The 23,829-nt window shown below is 36.6% G+C and overlaps 1 protein-coding gene across 9 annotated transcripts in view; it reads left to right on the top strand.

Annotated features, from left to right (window-relative positions):
• Positions 1-23,829, top strand: part of DNM3 (dynamin 3) — a 576,659-nt gene that overhangs the window by 405,870 nt on the left and 146,960 nt on the right. For all 9 annotated transcript variants that reach the window (XM_024350123.3, XM_054673217.2, XM_016932653.4 and 6 more), the window contains one exon: positions 9,026-9,135. In XM_024350123.3, coding sequence (XP_024205891.2) covers positions 9,026-9,135 — 110 coding nt within the window. The remainder of the gene's footprint in view (positions 1-9,025; positions 9,136-23,829) is intronic.

Raw genomic sequence — 23,829 nt, 5'->3', positions numbered from 1 at the left:
ACACATGAAAAAATGCTCATCATCACTGGCCATCAGAGAAATACAAATCAAAACCACAATGAGGTACCATCTCACACCAGTTAGAATGGCAATCATTAAAAAGTCAGGAAACAACAGGTGCTGGAGTGGATGTGGAGAAATAGGAACACTTTTACACTGTTGGTGGGACTGTAAACTAGTTCAACCATTGTGGAAGTCAGTGTGGCGATTCCTCAGGGATCTAGAACTGGAAATACCATTTGACCCAGCCATCCCATTACTGGGTATATACCCAAAGGACTATAAATCATGCTGCTATAAAGTTATAACTTCTTAATAGCAATAAACACCAGATTTTAGTTTTCAACAGCATGTGGAAATATTATTCTGGTATTCTCAATATTTGCATATCCTCTCATTATTCTTTGATACTTTGATTATTGTATGAGTCAGTCATCATCTCTGAGTCCTTGAACTAGGCAAAGCACTATGCCAGCCCAGGAGGAGGCTGTTCATATGTTCATTCAGCAAGTGTTTGCTGAATGTCCATGATGCAACCAAAACTAATAAGGAAATAATTTATTTCCTCAAAGAGTTGATGATTTGGTAGCAAAGTCAGCACACAACTACAGAGTAACAGGGGAGCAAGACACATAGAATGATTAACAACGATAATAAATAAAGGTAATAATAGTAATGGAGTTGCTTGTTTCTTTAGGGGTTTATCTTGTAGTTGGAAAGGCAGAGCATAGACACACTTAGGTGAAACATGTAGACTCTTAGAAAGTAAGACAAAAGCACAAAGTGACAGTGTAAACCAAGCACAGGGTATCTGACCAGGGTGCGAGGAACCAAGCACAAGGGATCAGATGGGAATGTGAGGAATCCTGGCAATGATGGAGGAGGCCCTTGCCATGCTGGCCATGGTGGGGGCTTCTGATGGCTCTAGAGCACCACAGGCTTGACTGAGATTTGGTGGACACATCAAAGTGCCTGGTTGGGTAGACAGGGTATCACAGGAGTAGTTTGAATGAAAGGTTCAGTGAACTGCACTCACATTTCTGGGAGATGTGTTTGCTCAGTTAGAAGTCACAGGGAGCTAGATAGAGCTGCTCCATGTAGAACACCTGAAGACACAGGGCAGAGCATAAGGTTCCAGCCAGACGGAGGTCAGGGCAGAGTCCTGCCACTGTGGGAACACTTGGAGGATAAGGCTGCCAGGTGGACTGGCTAGGGAACAAGGATCTGGAAATTTAGGCCTGTGTTCTAGTCATCCACAGGTGTATTAGTCCATTCTCACACTGCTATAAAGAACTACCTGAGACTGGATACTTTAAGAAGAAAAAAGGTTTAATTGACTCACAGTTCTGCAGGCTGAACAGGAAGCATGACTGGGAGGCCTCAAGACATTTACGGTCACAGCTAAAGGTGAAGAGGGAGCAAGCACCTCTTTCACATGGTGGCAGGAGAGAGAGAGAATTAAGGGGAAAGTGCCACATATACTTTTAAACCATCTGACCTCATGAGAATTCACTCATTACCACAAGAACAGCAAGGGGGAAATCCACCCCCATAATCCGATCACCTCTCACCAGGTCCTTCTTCCAACATTGGAAATTACAACTAGAGATGAGATTTGGATGGGGAGACAGAGCCAAACCCTATCAACGGGCATTCCAGGGGTGTCTTAGAGGCAATACCAGGGTGAGAAGATGAGTTTAATGAACAGGTTTCCTCATAGCCCCACTTGCTGCAATCAGAGGAGCTCCACTTTTTAATCTATTTAATATATAGGACTTGTCAGAATTTTTTTTTAATCAACGGATTCTACTGATTAAAAAAATAAGTCTGCAGTTGTGATGGGAAAAGACAAGAAGGCTGGAAAATGAGACCTATAATACTTTTAGAAAAAAATGTAAATTAAGTCTGAGCTAGATAATCTTTTGCAGTAACTTTGAGGCAAAGAGAAGCAGAGTGGCAAATAGGCAAAGGTATTTCTAGTGGAAGAGATAGTTTAGTCAAAGATAAGAAGATACAATTAGAAACGTTCTGTGTGGAAAATGAAAATGCATGGACTTTCCTGGGAAGCAGGAATCCCATGGCTGGTGCAGTGGGTACAGTGAAGAGTTTGAATTTACTCTGGTGGGCAATCCAGTGTCTCAGAAAATGAGGTGTGGGTGAGGAGCATGATGAATATGTATGGTTACATAACTCTGTGTCAGTTACTCAGAGCATGAAGGGCTTGGATTAATATATGGAGCCATCACATTTTTCTTGGCTTTGGTCCCTACCCATAAACCCAGGATAATGTCTCCAGTTTCCCTGCTTGCAAACATTCTGGCCACAATGCATCAAAGAAAAAAATGAGACTTTGTTAGGAAAAATATTGATCAACATTATTATCTCTTGAGCAACAAGAAAATTATAATAATTGAATACCCCATGGTATCTCATGAGTTTTCAGTATTCTGCAAAAACATTTATAGTCCCTGGGTGAGGAATCTTTTTAACTTGGACATATCTATGCACTACTGTCCTGTCTTTGGACTGAGTTCTTGGTGGCATAGTCATTCTGTCACTTCTCTGTTGGCTGGCACAGTGGTACTTCGCGTGTGGTCTACGCACGTTTTTGGTGCGGATGTGTCAGAGAAATGTTCCATTCATTGCCAGGAGAGTAGTGTAGCACTGAGAGAGGACAAATAAATATCAGTTTCTCAATAGGAGAAAAAGACAACAATTAGGAGTATAAAATATGGCAAATACAATGATAGAGAACACACATGGAATGTTATATGAGTATAAGAAGGGGGTGGTCAAAACTAGGAATCTTTGTTCTAGTGAAGCATAAGTACTCTCTGCAACATAGAATATTCTGTTAGTCTGTCATAGAACCTGTTTGTAATTTGATTATTTGATAGCTTGAGAAAGATTGTCATGTTTCAGAATGTTAGAGCAAGCAAGTGAAGAATTTAACAAATATCACATTTAAAAAATTAATTTGGTGCCATTAGTACATATTTGAAAAACATATTTGGTGCCATTAGCGGCTTTTTCGTATGTTAATATTTCTCTTTATTACTCTATTATTATTTCTTATTTATTTATTTATTTATTTTGAGACAGAGTTTCGCTCTTGTCACCCAGGCTGGAGTGCAATGGCGTGATCTCGGCTCACTTCAACTTCTGCCTCCTGGGTTCAAGTGATTCTCCTGCCTCAGCCTCCCAAGTAGCTGGGATTACAGGCACCCTCCACCACACCCAGCTAATTTTTGTATTTTTAGTAGAGACGGGGTTTCACCATGTTGGCCAGGTGGTCTCAAACTCCTGACCTCAGGTGATCCACCCACCTCAGCCTCCCAAAGTGCTAGGATTACAGGTGTGAGCCACCATACCTGGCCTTTATTCTTATTCTTATTCTAATATAATCTCTTTTAAGTTCTACCATTTTTGAAAACTTTTCATCAGTTCATATCTCCTAGAAGCAGAATCTATGCTTTTTTTTTTGTATGCTTTTGAAGTATATTGGATTACCACAGTACATTTATGTGTTAAAGGTTTGTATGAATCAAATCAGAGATACTGGTTTAGGTTAGTAAAACTTCATCTAACAAACTATATGATGCTAAGCAAAATACTGTAAGTTAATTTAAAATCAATCTTTGAAGCATTAAAACTAAGTGTTTTTATTCACCTCTGGTTAATTTTTACACAATGGTCTAGGTAGGCCCAGCATGTTGGGGTTTTATTTATTATGGATCATCAGCAGTCAATGTTTATTAAGCAATGTCTGTATACACACCAATGTAATAACTGTTACATATAAACACAAAAGAATGATGACATAATCTTTACCCTCAAGGAACTTCCAATCTGTGCTTGAAGAGGCAAGCTAAACATAAATAAAGATTGCCATGCTAGATTGTCTATGACAAAAATTGTGGAAAATTTGAGAGTTATAGAAGAAAAAGGTCTATGATGTGCTATAATCAGGAGGTGGCCTTGAAATAAATTTCGAGGCCACAAGAACCTGCCTTCTTTCAGAGAAGGCGTTCCTGGCAAATAGAAGACAACACAAAGGCAGAGATAGAAATAAACATGGCAATCAGTCTAGACTTTGTAAAGATTTAGTAGTCAAAAGCAGTGTCTGTCAGTTAAGCATTTCATATAGTTTTCTTCATAGAATTTTTACTTGATTATCATATATATGTGACTATCAAACATCTTAATCAACACCTGGCTTTGGTTGTCAGACATTTTCAAATCAATTCAATAATATTTATAATATACACTGTATGAATTTTTATGCCTAGCATCATGCTAGGCATTATAATATATAGAAACAAGGAAGGATTCATAGTCTTACCTTTGAAGATGTTGTTGCTTTAATAGAAGAAAAGGTATGAACAAATACAATAATTAAAGGTGTCATCAAACCAAGGCTACTCAAATAATTCAAGTTATGAAACTCCCTATGTATAAATTGCCACATGAATAAAGTCCTCCCAGTCCTTTGCATATGCAGGTCCTTTGCATATGCAGGAGCTATTCCCCCACACACCTGATCCTCTGCTCATACCCATTGTATCTCCTTCTAGTGCCTAAGTTATATTGATGGTGCTCTGCCAGCTAGAGACCATCACTGCGCACTTGCCAAGCCCATACCTATCTCTCATTGACTCTCTGGTTTCCTTTCAAGGTCAGCGAGCACATACTGTAGTCATCCCATAATTCCCACCTTCTACCACCTTGGTTCCTCTGCCTTTTACTACTCATTGTTCAGTTACTTCCACCTCAGACCCCTTTCACACAAAGATGCACCCTTTTTGGACCTGATCTGTTTCTTCTGTTTCTTCTAACTCTTGCCAAGTGAATTCAGAGAAAGAACACTACACTAATGCTCTCATGTTCCCTCTCTCTTTGAACAAAAATATCTCTATCATCCTGAATGCCTCCCATAGAAATATTGCTGGCGACCCTCCTGTATTGAGGAAAGATACTATATTTAAATATGAAGAAAAGAATGGTGTTGAATCAGTGACCTCAGCCTCTGAAGCCTTTGAAAGTATGCAGAAGTTCTTTTATGAATCTCTATTTAAAAATCTTTCTCTAGAAGTTTACCAGTACTTCCTTCAAAATGTCTACTCAAGATAAAATGTTTAAAATATCAAATTTCATTTCTTATTTATTACAAAAAACATGCTGTAAATTTTTGTTTTTCTCCATAACATAGAATATTATCTGTTAGTCTGTCATGAAACCTGTTTCTAATCTGATTATTTATTAGCTTGAGAAAGATTGTTATCTTTCAGAATGTTAGAGCAAGCCAGGGAAGAATTATAACAAATATCACATATTTTAAAAATAAATTAAAACAACTTAAACAACTATATTGTGTAAGCTTATATAAACTGCTTAAACAATATATAAGCTACTTAAACAAGAGAGCTGACTGAACATTCTAAATTCCAAATGAGCAACGTTCACATAAATTTTCAAATGTAATGCACTTATAAATTGAAGCTGTCTCGTATAGTTTGAAATGAATAGAATAAATAATACCTATTATATTAATATAAGGGAGAGAGATGGGAGGTGACAGAAACAGACAAATGGTTACAAGTTTGAGAAAATCTTTTGCACAGAAAGTAGAACTTGAACTGAACTCTGAATACTAAACATTGCTATGTTAGGGAACTATTGAAGGAATATCTCAAGTTGGGAAAAGACGTATTTGGAAAAGATGTATTTGGTTGAAACAGAAACTTCTTATGGAGGAGAAAAGAAGACATTGCCCAATCAGGATTGAGCCAATTTGTAAGTGTTTTTAAACCTCTTCACATTAAAGAGGTTAGTGGATTTTCTTCCATAAACAATGGAAAGCTATTGAAAGTTCTGAAGGATTGCAATGAATTTGACAAAATCGTTTTCAAAAATCATCTTCTCTGGTGATGTTAGAGAAATTGGAAGGCAAGAGACTAGATAGGAGACCATTCGTGACCATATGCTTGTGAGATGCCAGGGACCTGGAATAATGTTGTGGGAATGTCAAAGGAGGGGAATTAGGACAAACTCTTCAAACACGATGTGACAAAGTCTTGAAGTAATAAAGGAGGCAAGAAAAGACGATGGGTCAGAAATGATAGTGAGGTTTCAGATGGGGTGATAGGGAGAATGAAGGATAAACCTGATAGCAGAAACAGGGAGGTCAGAAGGAAAAACTGTTTGGATGGATGAGAGGAAGGAAAGAGTTAAGTGCATGGGGTATTTAGTGCTATCAGTAGAAATTTAATGGAACTACATATGTCATTTAAAATTGTCTGACAGCCAACTTCAAAACAGTAAGAAAAAACAGGTGAAATTATGTTTAATAATGCTTTGTTTACCCCCAATATATTCAAAATGTTATTTCAACATATAATCAATAAAAAAGTATTACCAATATAGTTTACATTCTCGTTTTAAGTTTTTGAGATCTGGGGTCTATCTTGCATTTCTAGCTAATCCCAGTTGAGCTACATTTCTAGTGCTCAGTAACTGCCTGTGGCTAGTGGCTACCATATTGGACAGCACATTATTAGGCAGTCATAGAACTGACAAAAAAGATTTAGCACATTTCTTGATTAAGATGATGCTAAGACTGTATTTTGGAAATTATAATTCTGTATATTATTTCTCCTTCTCTATTTCTTTTGTTTATTTTAGCTATTTTAGATTCACGATGTTCTTTTAGCAGAACATCATTCTTTCCCCAAAGCACCAAGACTTTTTAGAAATATCCATGATATACTTTTTTATTTCTTAGAGTTGCTGCTGTCTCATTTAATTCTCCATTTGACTTACAACTTTAATAAATACATGTCTGAATACATTTTCTTCTTCCTTTGTCAGTCTTCAAAGTTTTGATTATGAAATAATTTAGCAATGTGTCCTCAAAGCCTGGGATAAATGACATTTAGTACTTTGGATATGAGAACCATTTTTCATGTTCCCCAGGCTGCATATGTGTGTGTATTTCTCCCATGTTTAATATCTGGCATAAACTTGCTGGAGTTTTGGTCTTCACGATATGCTAAAGAATGCAGTATAAAAGAGAGCCTACTTCTATAGAAAACAAGCCAAGGACATTGTGTTCCATCTTTACAATGAAATTCAGATTTCCCATTAAAAGGCAAATCTATCATTTCAAAAGGTTGAATAGGATGGTAGTTTAAAAGAATCCAGCTGCTTAAATTTAGGGCACTGAAAAACATTCAATAAAAAAAATGTTCCCTGGGTCTCAAGCATTTTCATTTGATTATGTATTGGATAGATTTTCATTAGGCCTAGAATTTTGCCTCTTAGAATTCTGTCCTAAAATAGTTTGACAACTGTTTTGAGAAAGCTGGACTCAACTATGGTATCTCATTTACGATTAAATTATGTATTTGCTGTTTAGAATATTCTTGTGTTTGATAATATATTCTTAATTTTTGTTGTAGAAATATTGGACTAATTTTGCAGTGCTTTACTTTTTCATGTTTATTGTTGAGCCTCTCTCACTCCTATTTAGTTTCCTTTATGTTTCTTCTTTTCTTTGGAGACATTGTCAGAACAGCTATTTTGTTCTCTAAGCGACTTCCTTCAATGTTTTCAGTCACCTGTTCACACGTGACTTTATTTTTGTAGCCAAGTAGAATGCTACCTTTTTGCTATTCTAATGTGCTCTGCCCAACTTTTTTCTGATTAATTTAGGAGTAGGAAGTGGAAAGGTGGGTGATACTCCCTACAATACAACATGTTACCCACAAACTGATTAGGGAGCACAGAAGAGCTCTATGCTATGCAGCTGAGCTACAAATTCTTAAGGAAGTAGTCTATATGCTGTAGGAACAAAAGGACTTATGTCAGACGTATTTGTATGATGCACGTATTTCCCATGGGCATTAATAGTCGTTTATTAAAAGTTACGACTAAGTCTCCATTCTCTCCAGCTCTGGACTTTAGCCCTGCTCTCTCTTTCACGGGTAACACCAGAGATGTAACCTGGGACCATACAGAGGACCATGGTTAACAAGGGCAGCGCTTGTTATACCCCTGGTAATAGGTATTTACTAGGTTTCTTAAATTGAGTATTTGGCTCTCTCCTACTGGTTGTTAGGCATTTTTACATGTAAATAATATTGCCCCTGGGCCAGTCCCTAAAAGTAAATGTTTCCAATAATTTTTTGGCATCCAATGTTTTACTAACACTAATTTGGTCGCATTTGCAGACCTTACCTCTCCAATGTTCATATTCTTCCTAAACAATTGTTTATTTTGAAAGAGAGTTTGTTCTAGTTAATATCAGTCCACTTCTAATGAATTTTTCCCCAAAGAGCTCAACAATTTTATGGAATAATTCTTTTTCAGAATTCATATTTTATTCTAGACCCAAATGAGCAAGTACTTTTTATGCTTTATCATAGTTTATGGGGGGTATTTCATACTGGGGTCCTGTGCTTCCACTCCCCTGCCAACACTGGCTATCAAAACTGCTTAGGCTGCAAATAAAACAAGAAATGAAATCCATCTGGCATTTCTCATTGAATTAGGACCAGAACATTTTTGTTAAATATTAACAGATGGCTGAAGTCTTAATATCAAACTAACATTTAAAAACATCTAAAAGGACCCACATGAGGGGGAAAGGACGGAGGACCATGTGTTTTCTTCATCTCAGAGCCCTTCCTGTACACCATTCCCCCCGCCATTTTTCCAACCACATGTTGAGAATCACTGGGGCCTCCTATCTCTAATAACTTTTATTCCTTAATAGCTGGTATCAAAATAGCATGTGATGATATTATCAAGATAGTGTAATCAAGTGTTAGCCAACTCAGGTGATGTGTTGCCATTGACATGCCTCAAGATCTTTTATTAAAGTCAATTTTCTGTCTCTCCTCTCCTCTCCTCTCCTCTCCTCTCCTCTCTTCTCCTCTCTTCTCCTCTCCTCTCCTCTCCTCTCCTGTCCTCTCCTCTCCTCTCCTCTCCTCTCCTCTCCCTCTTTTCTGTCTCTCTCTTATAATAGGAAAAAGAAAAGAAGTACATGCTTCCCTTGGACAACCTGAAAGTTCGGGATGTGGAAAAGAGCTTTATGTCTAGCAAGCACATCTTTGCACTCTTTAATACAGAGCAAAGGTAAGAAATTCAAACAGTTCCTGTCTTCAGATTTTTTTCCTTGAAGTTCTACATGATTCAGAGATCATATTTGAAAATAGTTCCTTTGGTCACACCTTGAAATTTGTCTGCTCTTCAGTTTTCCTTTCATTTATTTTGTATTTTTAAATTCTACCATGGGTTATGGCTTCAAAATATAAAAACTCAGACTAAAAAAGATCTTCAAGTGTTAACTAATTATTTCTTGCTTTTCCACCTGGCATGAAAATAATTCTTCATCCATTTTTTTTTTCTTTTTGAGACGGGATCTCACTTTGTCATCCAGACCGGAATACAGTGCTATGATTATGATTCACTGCAGCCTCGAACTCCTGGGCTCAAGCAATACTCCTACCTCAGCCCTCTAGAGTAGCTGGGACTACTGTGTGCATGCCACTGTGTCTGGATAATGTTTTAAAAATTGTTTTGTATGTAGTTGACCTCAAACTACCTGGGTGCAAGAGATTCTCCTGTCTTGGCCTCCCAAAGTGCTGGGATTACAGGCATGAGCCACTGCACCCAGTCTGTCCGTTCTTAAAGCTACATTTTGTTACCTTAAAGTCTTTCTTGTCCCAATATATTGTTTACATACTTACAAACTACTCTATGATAATTTTTAAAGTATCTGTCTAACATGAATGGATATCACTTAAGCTCTTCTTGAAGAGCAGACAAATTTCATATACTATGACTAAATTCAGGGAATAGAATTATTCAGTTATGGCGAATAAAAATGTATAGTATTTTACAGTTTTTCAAAGTGCTGTCTACATTCATTGTCATTGGTTTTTGTAACAATTGCCTTTGAGATCAAAAGGATACAGTTACAAATAAGAAAGCATAGGCTCAGGGATGCTAACTCACTTTCTTAAGGTCATAAAACTGGTGCATGGGGGAGCTGGAACTTGTATTAGGACTTCCTCTAAGTACACTTTTCCTTCCACTCATTTTCCATTGTGTGCTTATTTTGTTCTGCTGTTCATGTGCAGTATCAAAACTGTATTTTGAGCTGACCATCACAGAGTGCCATGATCTTCACTGAAACTTAGAAGTAAAGTTAAATAAGCAAATGGAGAGGTAAGAAAGGATGGACTAGAGAAGTATAAAAGGGGTACAACTAGGAAAGGATAATAAAGGAGAGTTTTTCCAAATGAAAATGTTATAGGAAAAAGCTAATTAAAATTTGTGTGAGTCAGTTATTAACACAGTAAGTCATTAGGTAACAGAATCTAATTTTAACCCATTTTTCGAGGCTGCCTTTTATCTTTATTTAGCAATGAATGAAGTTACTTGATTAGGTTCAATGACTGGCCCAGGGTCAATCACACAGTAAATTAAAATAGCAAAAGAAGACGTCTTCCTACATTCCCAGTCAGTTGCTCAGAGTGACTCATAATACAAAAATACTTAGTAAAACCACAAAGCAAGCCATTTAAAGAATCGACAGGAAAGAAAATTAAGTACAACTAACTCCCCTACCAAATATTCAAATGGGATTTTTGAAGACAGTATTATTTGAGAGCAGCTTATGAAAGCACACTGAAAATAATAAAGAATAAAAAAGTTTTCTAGAGAGAATAGTAGTGAGTCTGCCACACTGCAGCCAAGCTCAGTACTAGTTTACATGCCTTCATCAGAGCAGCAGAGACTCAGGAGATTCTAAAGCAATCATCAGAGGTGTGCTCAGCCTTCTTGCCTAGATGCAGAGTGGAACAGGTGACTGCCAAACAGGAAGTCAAACAAAATTGAATCCATGGTCAACCTGAAAAGTTCAGGTTATAAAAAAGCTGGGTGTAAGGTAAAAACAAGGCTATGGTAGACTATCATTTTTCATAAAATACAACTGTGGATTTTAAAGACAGCAAAAGTCACCGAAATAAGGAAACTTTGGACTTTGAAAAATCTAGATATTTTGGAATCTTGGAGTTCTAAAAAGGTATTGAATTCTGCTGCCACTTCTCAGTGACCTCAGTGAGTATATAGATGTACCCACATTGGCCATTGTCTTCTCCTTTGAAATGCTGATTCCTTTAAATCATTTTTGTGCTGGCAAGGACCTCCAGTGCAATGTTGACCACAAGCTGGAATCCTTGTCTTATTTCTCATTTTAAGGCTAATTTAAGGATGATTTTAAAAATTGTATAGTGAAATACCTTTTGATAGATGTCTGATATCAGGTGAAGATTTCTTGTGTTTCTAGTTACTAAGGTTTCTGTTTTCATTTTTAAATCATGCTTAGGAGTTGAATTTTATCAACCTCTCCACCTGGAAGATTGTATGATTCTTCTTCTTTAATCTGTTCATGTGGTGAAATATACTAATAGACCTTCTGATGTTAAACCATCCTTTGTCTCCTGGGATTAAACTTAGTTAGGTCACAATGTGCTATTCTTTATTATGAGTTCTTGGTTTAAGTTTTCTAGTATTTTAGCAAATGCTAAAATGAGTTAGATTGCCCGTAAATTTCCTTTTTATATTATTTCTGCCTGGTTTTAATATCAAGGTTCTGTTAGCTTCATAAATTGAGGTGAGAATAAGTCCTTATTGTTCTTTGGAACCCTTCATAAAAGGTAGGGATTAACTATTAGCTGACTGTTTGGTGGAAGTAACCTGTAAAATCATCTGGCCCTAGGAAGTATTTTTGGTAAGTAGCCTTTTAACTAGTGATTGAATATATTTAATGATTTCAGATTTATTTAGGTTTTCTGTTTGTTCCATGGATCCATTTGAATAATTGTATTTTTTCTAGAACATTGTCCATTCTGTTTTGCTTTAAATATATTGCACCAACTATTTCTTAATATTTTATTTTTCTAAGTCTCTGTTGTATCTGAAATTTGACTGATTTTTATTTCTAATATTAATCCTTATCTTTTTTTATGATCACTCTTGCTAGAGTTTTGTCTCTTTTCAGAGAACCAGTTTGTGGCACTTTTGAACATCTATTGTGTATATTTTTTCTATTCCAATAATTTCTGTTCTCTTAATTATTTCCTTCCTTGTATTTTCTTGTGTTTACATTTTAGGTCTTTTCAAACTTCTTAATTTAGATGTGTAGCTCATCAATTTTTATCCTTTCCTTTTCTTATATATCTGCATATAAACCTATAGATTTCTCCCCAGGTAGTGTTTAGCTGCTTACTACAATTTTTGAAATTTAACAATTTTATTACCATTCAGTTCTGTTTCCTATTCTTCATCATGTTTTTTCTTTGAGCTATTTAAAAGTGTGTTTTACATTTTAGAATGCAGGGAATCTTATTGTTTTGTATCATTGATTTCTAACTTAATTGTATTGTGACCAAATAATATGGTCTAGTACATGATGTTAATAAATATTTCACATATACGTGAGAAGAATGTACATTTACTAGCTTGGAAGTGTAGGTTCCATGAGAGCTGATTGGATTATGCTTGTTAATTGTATTTTGCAATGTCTATAGTCATTATCTTTTCTTCATCTCAAATAATTCCAACATTCAGCAAGTATATATTAGGCAGCTGTTATGTGCCAGATACTGTTCTATGCTTAAAATACACCTGTGAATCAAATAGACAAAGACAATTAAACATTTTAGATACTATCTAGAAAGGGGAACAGGCGGGGAGACAAATAAAAACTCACAAAGAATCTTATTTTATCACATGAGCATTAAAAAGGTCGCTTTGTGATTGTGAGCTTGAATAAGCCTGCCAATTTTTGCTTGAGGCCAATCTATGTTATTAGATTCATACAAATTTAGTATTGTATTTTCCTGGTGACTTAAAAAAAAATTTTGTGACAGCCCTCTTCATTCCTAATAATGCACTTTGCCTTAAAATTTATTTTGTCTTATGTTAGTATAGCTACACTAACTTTTTGGTTAATATTTTTTATTGATACATAATATTTATATGTATTTATGGAGTACATGTGATATTCTATTACATGCATAGCATATGTAATTATCAAATCAGAGTATTTAGGATATTCATCATCACAAGTGTATATCATTTATGTGTTGAGAACATTCCAAGTCCTCACTTCTAGCTATTTTGAAATATACAATATATGTTGCTAACTATAGTCACCATACTCTAGTATTGAACATTAGAATTTATTCCTTCTATCTAACTGTATGTTTGTACCCATTAGCCAACCTTTCTTCATCCTCTCTCCCCAACCCCCACCAACACACACACACACACACAGACACACACACAAACACACACACAAACATTATTTCCACCGTCTGGTATATATCATTCTACTAACTACCTCCGTGAGATAAACTTTTTAAACTCCTATTTATGAGCAAGTACATGCAATATTTGTCTTCCTGTGTTTGGCTTACTTGACTTAACATAGTGATTTCCAGTTCTATCCATGTTGCTGCAAATGACATGATTTTATTCTCTTTTTATGGCAAATAGTATTCCACTGTGTAAATATACCACCTTTTCTTTATCTATTCATCCATTTAGAACATTTAGGTTGATTCCATATCTTTGCTATTGTGAATAGTACTACAATAAACATGGGAGCGCATGTGTCTCTTTGATATGCTGATTTCCTTTTCTTTGACTGAATCCCCAGTAACGAAGTAGTTCTAGTTTTAGTATTTTTAGAAATTGCCATACTGTTTTCCATAATAGCTGTGCTGATTTTCATTCCCACCAAGAGTGTATGTTCCCTTTTCTCCACATCCTCACCGCCATCAACAGATTAAATCTCATTACTCATTATTGGTTGGTTCAGGTTTTTAATTTCTTTCTGATTCAATCTTCGTAGGTTGTATTGTCCAGGAATGTATCCATTTCTTCTAGGTTTTCTAGTTTGTTAGTGCATAGTTTTTCATAATAAGCTCTGACGTTTTGTATTTCTGTATTAGTTGTAATATCTTTTTTTATTTCTGATTTTGTTTAAGTCTTCTGTCTTCCTGATTAGTCTTACGATTGTCTTATTGATTTTATTTATCTTTTTAAAAATGCAACTTTTCATTTGGTGATCTTTTGTATTGTCTTTTTCATCTCCATTTCATTTAGTTCCACTCTTATCTTTATTATTTATTTCCTTCTATTAATTCTGGGTTTTGTTTGTTCTTACATCTCTAGTTCCTTGAGATCCATCATTGTATTGTTTATTTAAAATCTTTCTATTTCTTTTGATGTAGGCAATTATTGCTATAAACCTTTATCAGCACTGTTTTCACTTTATTTCATAGGTTTTGGTACATTGTGTTTTGATTTCTGTTTTTTTCAAGAAATTTTTTAATTTCCTCCTTAATTTTTCTCTTGACTCAATTGTGATTCAGGAGCATATTTTTCACTTTCCATGTATTTGTACTGTTTCCAAAATATCTCTTGTTATTGATTTCTGTTTTTATTCTATTGTTGTCTGAAAAGATACTTGATATGATTTTGATTTTTAAAAATTTTTTGAGATTTGTTTTGTGTCCTACTATATGGTCTACACTAGACATGTTCTGTGTGCTGATTAAGAATAATGTTTATTCTTTAGCTGTTGGATGAAATGTTTTGTAAATGTCTGTTAGGTCTATTTGGTCTAATATGCAGTTTAAATCCAATGTTTCTTCGTTAATTTTCAGTCTAGATGATCTGTCTTATGCTTAGAGTGGAGTGTAGAAGTCCCAACTGTTCCTGTATTAGAGTCTTTCCCTTCAGGTCTAATAATATTTGCTTTATATATCTGGGTGCTCTGGTGTTGGGAGCACACATGAGGATACAATCATTACAATCATTATATCCTCTTGATGAACTGACACCTCTTTCATTATATAATAATTTTGTCACTTTTTATTACTTAAAGTCTGCTTTATCTGATGTAAGTATAGCTACTCCTACTCACTTTTGAGCACCATTTACATGGAACATCTTTTTCCATTCCTTTATTTTCAGTTTATATATGTCTTTATAGGTGAGAATTTCTTGTAAGCAGCATATAGTTAGATCATTTTCAAAAATTCATTCAGCCAGTCTATATCTTTTAAGTGCAAAGTTTAATCTGTTTACCTTCATGGTTATTACTGACATGTGAGGGCTTCTTATCATTTTATTACTTGATTCCTTATTGTTTTGTATATCCTTTTTTCCTTTCTTTTTCTCTCATAATTTATCTTTGTGGTTTGTTGGCATTCTGTAGTGGTTACATTTAAGAATTTTCCCTTCCTTGTTTCTGTGTTTGCTCCACTAGTGGTTTTTATATTTGCATGTGTTTTCATAATGGTAGTTATTATTCTTTTGCTTTTGGGTGTAGGTCTCCCTTAAGTATTTCTTATAGGGGTGGTCTAGTGGTGCTGTATCTCTTAGCTTTTGCTCATCTGTGAAAGACATTATATCTCTTTCATTTAGGAAGGATAATTTTGCTGGGCATAATATTTTTGGCTAGCACATTTTTTCTTTTGGCACTGTGAAGATATCATCCCATTCTCTCCTGTCTTGTTAGGGTTCTGCTGGGAAATCTGCTGTTAGTCTGATGGGGTTCCTTTATATAGGTGGCTAGATACTTTTCTCTTGCTGTTTTTAATTTTTTTTCTCTTTGTCTTTGATTTTTGAGTTTGGCTATAATATGCCATGAAGAAGACCTTTTCAAATTGTATTTATTTGGGGATCTTTGACTATATAGGAATGTCTAAATATTTTGCTAAGTTTTGAAGTTTTTAACCTATTATTTTATTAAATAGGTTTTCTAATTCTTTCAATTTTTTTCGTTGTTTCTTGGGACACCAAAATTTGAATATTTGGATGCTTTATGATGTCCCATATGTCTTGAAGGTTTTAATCTTTTTGTTGTTGTTGTTTTTATTTTTGTGTGACTGGGTTATTTCAAAAGATCTGTATTCAAGTTCTGAGTTTCTTTCTCCTGCTTGTTCTGTCTTACTGTTGAAGGTTTTGAATGTATTTTGTATATTATTCAATGAATTCGTCAGTTCCAAAATTTCTGCCTTTTAAAAAATTATATCTCTTTGATAAATTTCTCATTCATATCCTGAATTGTTTTTCTGATTTCTTTGTATCGTTTTTCAGAATCTTTTTTTCACCCATTTAAAATATATACTTTAATGAGTTTTACAGATATGTACAGTTGTTCAGCCATTAACACAAGATATGCAACATTTCCATGATGCCGCTTCTTGTATCTCTCTGAGCTTCTTTAGTGATAGTATTTTTAATTTTTCCCTAGGATTTCATGAATTTCCCCTCCCTCCCTTTCTTCCTTCCTCTCCTTCCTTCCTTCCTTCTTTTGAGACAGGGCTTCACTCTGTCACCCATGCTGGCGTGCAGTGATTTGATCATAGCAGCCTCTACCACTGGGCATAAGTGATTCTCCCAACTCAGCCTCCTGTGTAGTTAGGACTATAGGCACATGCCACTATGTCTGACTAGTAAATTTCTTTTTATTGGGATCTGTTGCTGGATAATTATTGTGTTCCTTTCAAGGTGTCAAATATTCTTGCTTTTTCATCTTTCCTGTGTTCTTATGTTGATATCTACACATCTGGTATAACTGTTGCTTCTTCTAATTTGTTTGAAATTGCTTTTGAAAAGGAGAACTCTTTTCTGACATGTATCTATGGTATTGGTTGGGTAGGGTACTTTGCTTTTGAATCTGACTATGCGTAGTGGTGTAGTCTCTGTATGACTTCTTCATTTGTAGACAGCATCAGTGGTGTCTGAGACTACCTTGGTGGCTTAGAATGCAATTGTTATTAGTAGAGGCTATGAAAAAGTTTTGCTGAGTAATATAACACTAGGTGGGCTAGTCTTTAGGCCCCAGGCCAGTGTGCACTGGTGCTGGTGTTGGTGGGTCCAGGAAGGCCAATTCTTGTGCCTCCAGGTTGCTTTCTCAGATGCTGCTAATGGCATCAGTGGGTCTGGCAAGTGAACAGGTTCTTAAGCCCCTGGGCAGTGGGTGTGGCATGGGCAATGGCAGTAGCAATGGAGGAACAACCATCTGGGACCCAAGTGGTCCACCCCTGTGGTAGCAGTGGCTGCAAGAGGTTGGGTGAGCTGGCCCACAGACTTTCAGGTGGTGTGTATGGTTGGGTGCCAGCTGTGGTGGTAGTGCAAGTTGAATATGGCTGGTCTCAGACCCTGGGAGAAGTGCTTAGGTGCCACAGGTGGTCAACTGGCCTGGGTGATCTTCAGGCCCCTGGAAAGTACATGTAGGTGATGCTCAGGCCCCTGGAAGGTGTGTATAAGTGATGCCCGTGTCCCTGGATGGTATGCTCAGGTAAAGGGGGAAGGAGTGGAGCTGAGCCAGGTGGACTTGCTCTCAGACCCCTCAGTGGTACTGGCTATGGTAGGCAGAAGTAGGGTGATCCCCAGACCACTGGAAAAATGCTTAGGTGAGAGCAGAAATGGCTATCTGTAGCCCTTCTACTGGGAAGCCTATGGTTGCTTTCCCTGGGTGGAGCCATAAGCTGGGGGCTGGGAACATGGGCTTCATTTGTGTCTTGGCTCCGCAGCAGCTTAAAGCAGTGGTGGTTGTGGGCAGTGGCATTTGTCCTTGGGGGCATATGAAAAGGTGTAGTTACCCCTCTGCAGAGGGCCACAGGTAGGTATGATGGGCATGGGATCACTGTCTGTGGCTCCTGCCTTAGCCCTGGCAATGGAGCAGAATGCAGCTTGGTGGGGTGGGGGCTGTGCTCTCAAAATGGTGTATGCAGCAGTGCCTTCATGTGGTCTCCAGACAGCTCTCTATGTTAGTCTCAGAACTTGTAAGGATTGAGGTGTTCTCTCATGGCTAGGACTGTAGGAATCTCCAGCAGAAACATGGTCTACTGGGGGTCTCTCATTCACCCTTTCCCCACATTAAGGAGCCACTCCAGACCCTCAGCTGATCCAGCTGAACTGTTTCCCTCTCCTTTCTTGCTTTTGGTGCTTCCTGTCACTTCTCTGTTGAATTCCAGTGTTCTCTCTTAGATTATCTACTCAAAGTATGATTATCCACTCACTATTTTGGTTCTTTTCCATGGAAGAGGCAAATACCAGATTGATCTAGGCAGCCATCTTGAAGCCCCCTCTTTGTATTTGAGCACGCCATGATATACTTGCGTGTCATTTTTCTTTGCTAGTGGATAGACTTTTTCTAGTCTGTCTTTTCTCTGAGGATGTGACCTTTGGAGGTTCCTGGATTCACCCAAGATCTTATTATTATTATATTTTGTGGACATTAAAATCAAAACCTTTTGGTTACTGAAACTGATGCCATCCAGTGGCAAAAGTGAGAAAAGATGTATTTCCTCTTTTGCGGGGAGGAGGCAATTGATAATTCTTTTATTTTGGAGCTTTGGCATGTAAAATAATGTTTTTCATATGTCTTATAGGAAATAGTTTTTATTCTCTTCCTGCAGTTTTGGCTGAAATGAAGTGGCCTTTCATTATCAATAGATTGTAGAAACAAAAAACTATGTTCCTGATTTCTTCTAGGGGTGAGGACTGTGATAATAGTGAACTTAGAAGGTCAACCTTTGATTCAGTGTGTATACACACATGAAAGTTTTACAAACTGATTAGAGAGAAATAGCAATAATTTATTCTCTCAACAAGTATTTATTCTGTTATCCATTCCAAAGTATCACAGTAACAAAGTGTCTGTTATCCATTCCAAAGTATCCGTTCCAAAGTATCAATTGGAATGAAATTCCAATTTATTCTGTTATGCATTCCAAAGTATCAATGAAATGTATTATCTATCCTGAATGTCAGTATTGGTACTGTGTATTATTCTGTTCTCATGCTGCTAATAAAGACATATCTGAGACTGGATAATTTATAAAGAAAAAGAGGTTTCATGGACTCATAGTTCCACATGGCTGGGGAGGCCTCACAATCATGGCAGAAGGCAAAAGACACATCTTACATGGTGGCAGGCAAGAGAGTATGTGCAGGGGAACTTCCCTTTATAAAATCATCAGATCTTGTGAGACTTATTCACTATCATGAGAACAGCATGGGAAAAACCAGCCTCCATGATTAAATTACCTCCCACTAGGTCCCTCCCATGACATGTGGGATTTATGGGAGCTACAATTCAAGATGAGATTTGGGTGGGGACACAGCCAAACCATATTATACTCCAAATAAAATATAAGATGTTTTCTTGTTTTGAGAACATTTGCAATCACTAGTGTGAGTGTCATACATTTATTTTTCATTGAACTTAAAACAGAAGGACTATGTTAGAAAAGAAGAAAATGAAGTTTAGTTGTGAGATTATTATACATGAAATCAATGAGTTATAGTGTGTAAGGTAACATCTAACTAGATTACAGGATAGGGTATTCCACTGCAGTTCTGAAGTGTCAGAATAGCAGACAGCATAGTATTTAGCCACAGCAAAAGAGTTAGCATCATAGAAGGTGACTTTCATTAGGTCATGGCATGAATTGATGTAGAGGACATAGAAACGACTACTTCAAATGGGAAATAGTATTAGTCAAAGCCAATAGCAAGAAATGTTATTTAATCTGTTGCTAGTCTCTTCTGATGAGAATAAGCTAATTTCAAAGGCAAGATGAGCCCTAGTGACAAAAATAAAAACATTCCTTTTTGTTTCCATAGAATTTATTGAACTGGACTTACCCATGTCAGTTTATGTATTTTAATCCTCTGTGTTGTGGTAAAATCATGCATCTTTCAAAAGCCCATATGCTTAACATGATTCTATCAACTATTCTTAAATTACATTCCTTTCACCACTTATATTGATTCTGAGGTTATGTTCCTAATTTGTTTTCTCTTCTGAGACAAGACCTTATAAGAAAATAAGTGTTCTCATTCCTTGCCTTTAGATGAGGTTATGCTTGGTTAATTTAGAATAGATTTTCTAAATGCCTCCATTACTTTGTAATTTTTATCCCTGTCCTCCACATCAGTGTTTTGGATCAATTTGTTTATCCATTCAGCAGACCTATATGAGATGCATTGACTTGGAGCTAAAAGTTTCTGTTTGAACACCAATGCAAGTTTAAAATATCATGGCTTTCCGGGGGTTTCCAGAACCTTATAGATAATCTCGTCGGTCTTTCTTACCTCACAGGTTAAGGAGCTAATATCTATAGCAGTTAAATGCCTTCCTAATGTCACAAAAACAGTTAATGAGAGAACCAGAACTACAACCCATGTCTAATATCTCCTAACTCAAGGCTGTTTCTGATACTGTAGTTTAGAGATTAACTATGGAATAGGAATTCTGCCTAAGACTTTAACTGGAATTGCTCCTAAAAGATCAGCAATGAAGAGATTTTTAACTTATTGTGTAGGGATTTCAGTTTACTGTAAGATCATACAAATTTCCATGGAATGCTTTTAGTCTCATTTTTTAAAGCCCTGCATGGAACTGACCATTGCTCCTGCTACAGTTCCTGACAAACTTTTAGTCATGGCTATTTGTATTGCAACATTATTCCTAAGAGCTCATTCAGTTGCTATTTCAGCTTTCCACTATATAAACTTTAAAAGAGTTACTCTGTAGTCCCCCATCATCAGGTGTGTGGGAATTAATACATTTAACATCCTTTAAAAAAAAAAAAAGGCTTCGGTGTCCTGGTGAATTAATATAATCTTTACAAGCCAGGTGACCAGATTTTTGAGCCATTTTAAACAGTGTTTCAGTGCTAAGATTTATAAATGAAAGGATTTGTTGCTAGTTGCAGTGACTTCAGCACTTGAGGAGAGCGATTTTCACACTCAGACTGATTTAGCCTACATAAACTCCCGGTAAGAATACCCATTCCTGAGCCTTCCTCTGGCTCTTTCAAAGATGGCATCATAGATATCTGGGGAGACTAACATTGTGATACTCTGTTCTCACATTAATTGCTTCACCTAATCATAAATTGAAAGTTAAATTTTAGTTAACAGACTCCTAAAGTTCACTGTGGCATGGTCTAAACTAAGGATTCAAATGCTCCTCCAGGTTTTTGTTCTATTTGATTTTGTTGGAAATGCCATGTTTTCTCTGATAGAAGTATGTCTAGATAATGGCCTCACTGTGCTTCTCTCGGCTCTCCCCAGGCAGGCCTTCAGTTTTAAGGTCATGCTAAGGCCCATTTGGTTCAAGGTATGTCAGCTTTGGTAGCCAACAGAGAACTGTTTCTGTCCAGGGGTTTGTAGGGCAGCCACATGGTATTTTCTGAGCACTCCTTGGGGTTGTAGAGCCTTGTTTTCTTTTAAAATAAGGCATTCTTTCTACTTTGTAGCTTCAATTCAGGATATGGTTTGTCAATATTACCAAGTGTTCCAATTCACCTCCTCCCCCTTTTCCTATAGAAAGTGATTTTAGGATGTTTCACTACTCCACTTAGTTCCCAGCATATTGCTGACACTCAATAAATGTCAAATAATGCCGCAATATAGTTAGTGTGTGCTCTTTAGGCATTCTGAAAGAATGACTCTTTATTTGCATTGTTGAGTAGTGGTATATTTTTCCACTTGTTAGCTGGAAAGAAATTAGAGTCAGGTTGTTCATTTATATACCTCTATGGCTACATTTCTATACTAAGACATGCTCAGAGTTTAAATTTGTTTGAAAAAGTGTTTAAGTGAATATTCTGGGTGGTATACAATGCTTTGTCTAAAAGATCATGTCTCAATTGGATATGGTTGAGTGTCGGATCTACATTAAAAAAGGAACAATTACTCTTCCATAAATAGGGATGGCAGAGACTCATATGTATCAGAATTTCAGTAAGGTAAAAAGCATGTAATATTCTGGACTCGGGAATGAAATACTGTGTAAGGAACACAATTCAATTAAGCTTGTTTATGCAACATAAACAAGACACCTGGATAAATTATTTTATTTCATTTTTATCCCACTTTTGTCAAAACAATGTTTAAGACATTACTTCTTGCCTCACAAAATGCTCAGTGAGAATTGCTTGTCTTCTAAATACCCTGATTCAGGAAGGTTTTTATTTGTCAGATGATTCAGTCAGTAATCAGTCCCAACCCAAGTAGAGAAATGAAATGTATGTTATCCTATCCACCCACACCCCCCTTGGAGTGTAGGTGGGTCATCTTTCCAGTAGAGGTGTGTGTAATACCCTCTAACTATGAGTATCTGGTGGAGGGAAAAAATAAATCAGTTTGAGAGTAGAAACACTTTATCATTTTCAATTGACCTAGAGTTCATTGTACTGTTTCTGTAACTTTACGTGTGATATAAAAATTTGGTTTTCCCCATGCTTTATCTTTAGTCAGAAAAAAAATCCCACTAGATATGAGACCAATTGACACCTGATATATTGTTGTCCAGAGGCAAACACAAGTGAACTGGTGGCACTCAGGCATGAGTAGTGTTACTATGGGGATCACCTGAACAATGAGTTTAAGAAATGGAGTGTGTTAAGTGAACATTTTAATACCTTATTCTTCCTTCTGGTTTTAACACAGTGATATGTTAAATAATTAAAATGTAACAATTCTATAACTTCTCTACTGTGAGACTGCTTTCCATGAGGGAGAGGCTGTTTTTCTTATTCATTGCTGTATCCCCAGGGCCTAACACAGTGCCTGGCATTTTTGTGAGCTCAATAGCATGAGGGAATGAATGCATGGATGCAAAACTTTCCCCCTCTGTTATAACAGAGATATAGAGATATGGAGAAGATAGAAATAATGCCAATTGCTAATATAAGGCATTCTTAAAGTAAGTAAGCTCTAGAAGCCTAGAACTTCAAATGCAAATGGGATGAAAATGGAAATACAGATTCAGACTCTCAGAGGAAATAGTTTGAGGACAAAAGGAAATATTTCATTTAGAAAGTAATAACCTCGGTAATATACAGACTGTATAAATGAGTGCTGTTTGAACTAAATAGAATTCTATGACATTGTCCTTTAAGAAAAAAAAAGCATAGATGTTTTATTGTAAATTGTCTTAACATCATTCTCATAATCTTAACGTTTATTATTCAAAAATGCTTTGTAGATAGCTACACTAAGCATTCTAAATCTTTACTTCTTGGTTCTAGCAAAGTATTGACAAATTTCAGGTTTTCTTTTTTTTTTTTTTTTTTAGAGATGGAGTCTCACTCTGTCACCCAGGCTGGAGTGCAGTGGCAAGATCTCTGCTCACTGCAAGCTCCGCCTCCCGGGTTCACACCATTCTCCTGCCTCAGCCTCCCAAGTAGCTGGGACTACAGGCACCCGCCACCAAGCCCAGCTAATTTTTTGTATTTTTAGTAGAGACGGGGTTTCACCACGTTAGCCAGGATGGTCTCGATCTCCTGACCTCGTGATTCACCCACCTTGGTCTCCCAAAGTGCTGGGATTACAGGTATGAGCCATGGCACCTGGCCAGGTTTTCTATTAGTTTTAAAAGTTAAGCAGGAGGAGAGCCAGAAGACAATTTCAATTCTCTGTTCATAAGTTTTCACTTCTTTTTTCTGCTAGAACTATTAAGTTCACAGGGCTCAGACAGAGACTTGAGGACTCTTACAGTTATTGATTGTGACTGCACAAGATGAGGGTAATGTTTATTTGTCATTATAAATCTGGAAAGGTAAACCCTGTGCTTTCCCTGTTAAGGGGCTGGATAGGAATACGTGTTCAGCAAGTCAGTAAAAAAAAAAAAAAAAAAATTGTATATTTTGAAAGCTGATTCCAAGTCCAAATCTTGGAAACAGAGATCTCTGTTTTTGCGTTTGTTCTTTTCCTTTGTTCTAG

The sequence above is a fragment of the Pan troglodytes genome, chromosome 1 (genome assembly GCF_028858775.2).
Source record: "Pan troglodytes isolate AG18354 chromosome 1, NHGRI_mPanTro3-v2.0_pri, whole genome shotgun sequence".
In the NCBI taxonomy this organism is placed as follows: Eukaryota; Metazoa; Chordata; class Mammalia; order Primates; family Hominidae; genus Pan; species Pan troglodytes.
This window is presented reverse-complemented; position numbering and strand designations above follow the sequence as displayed.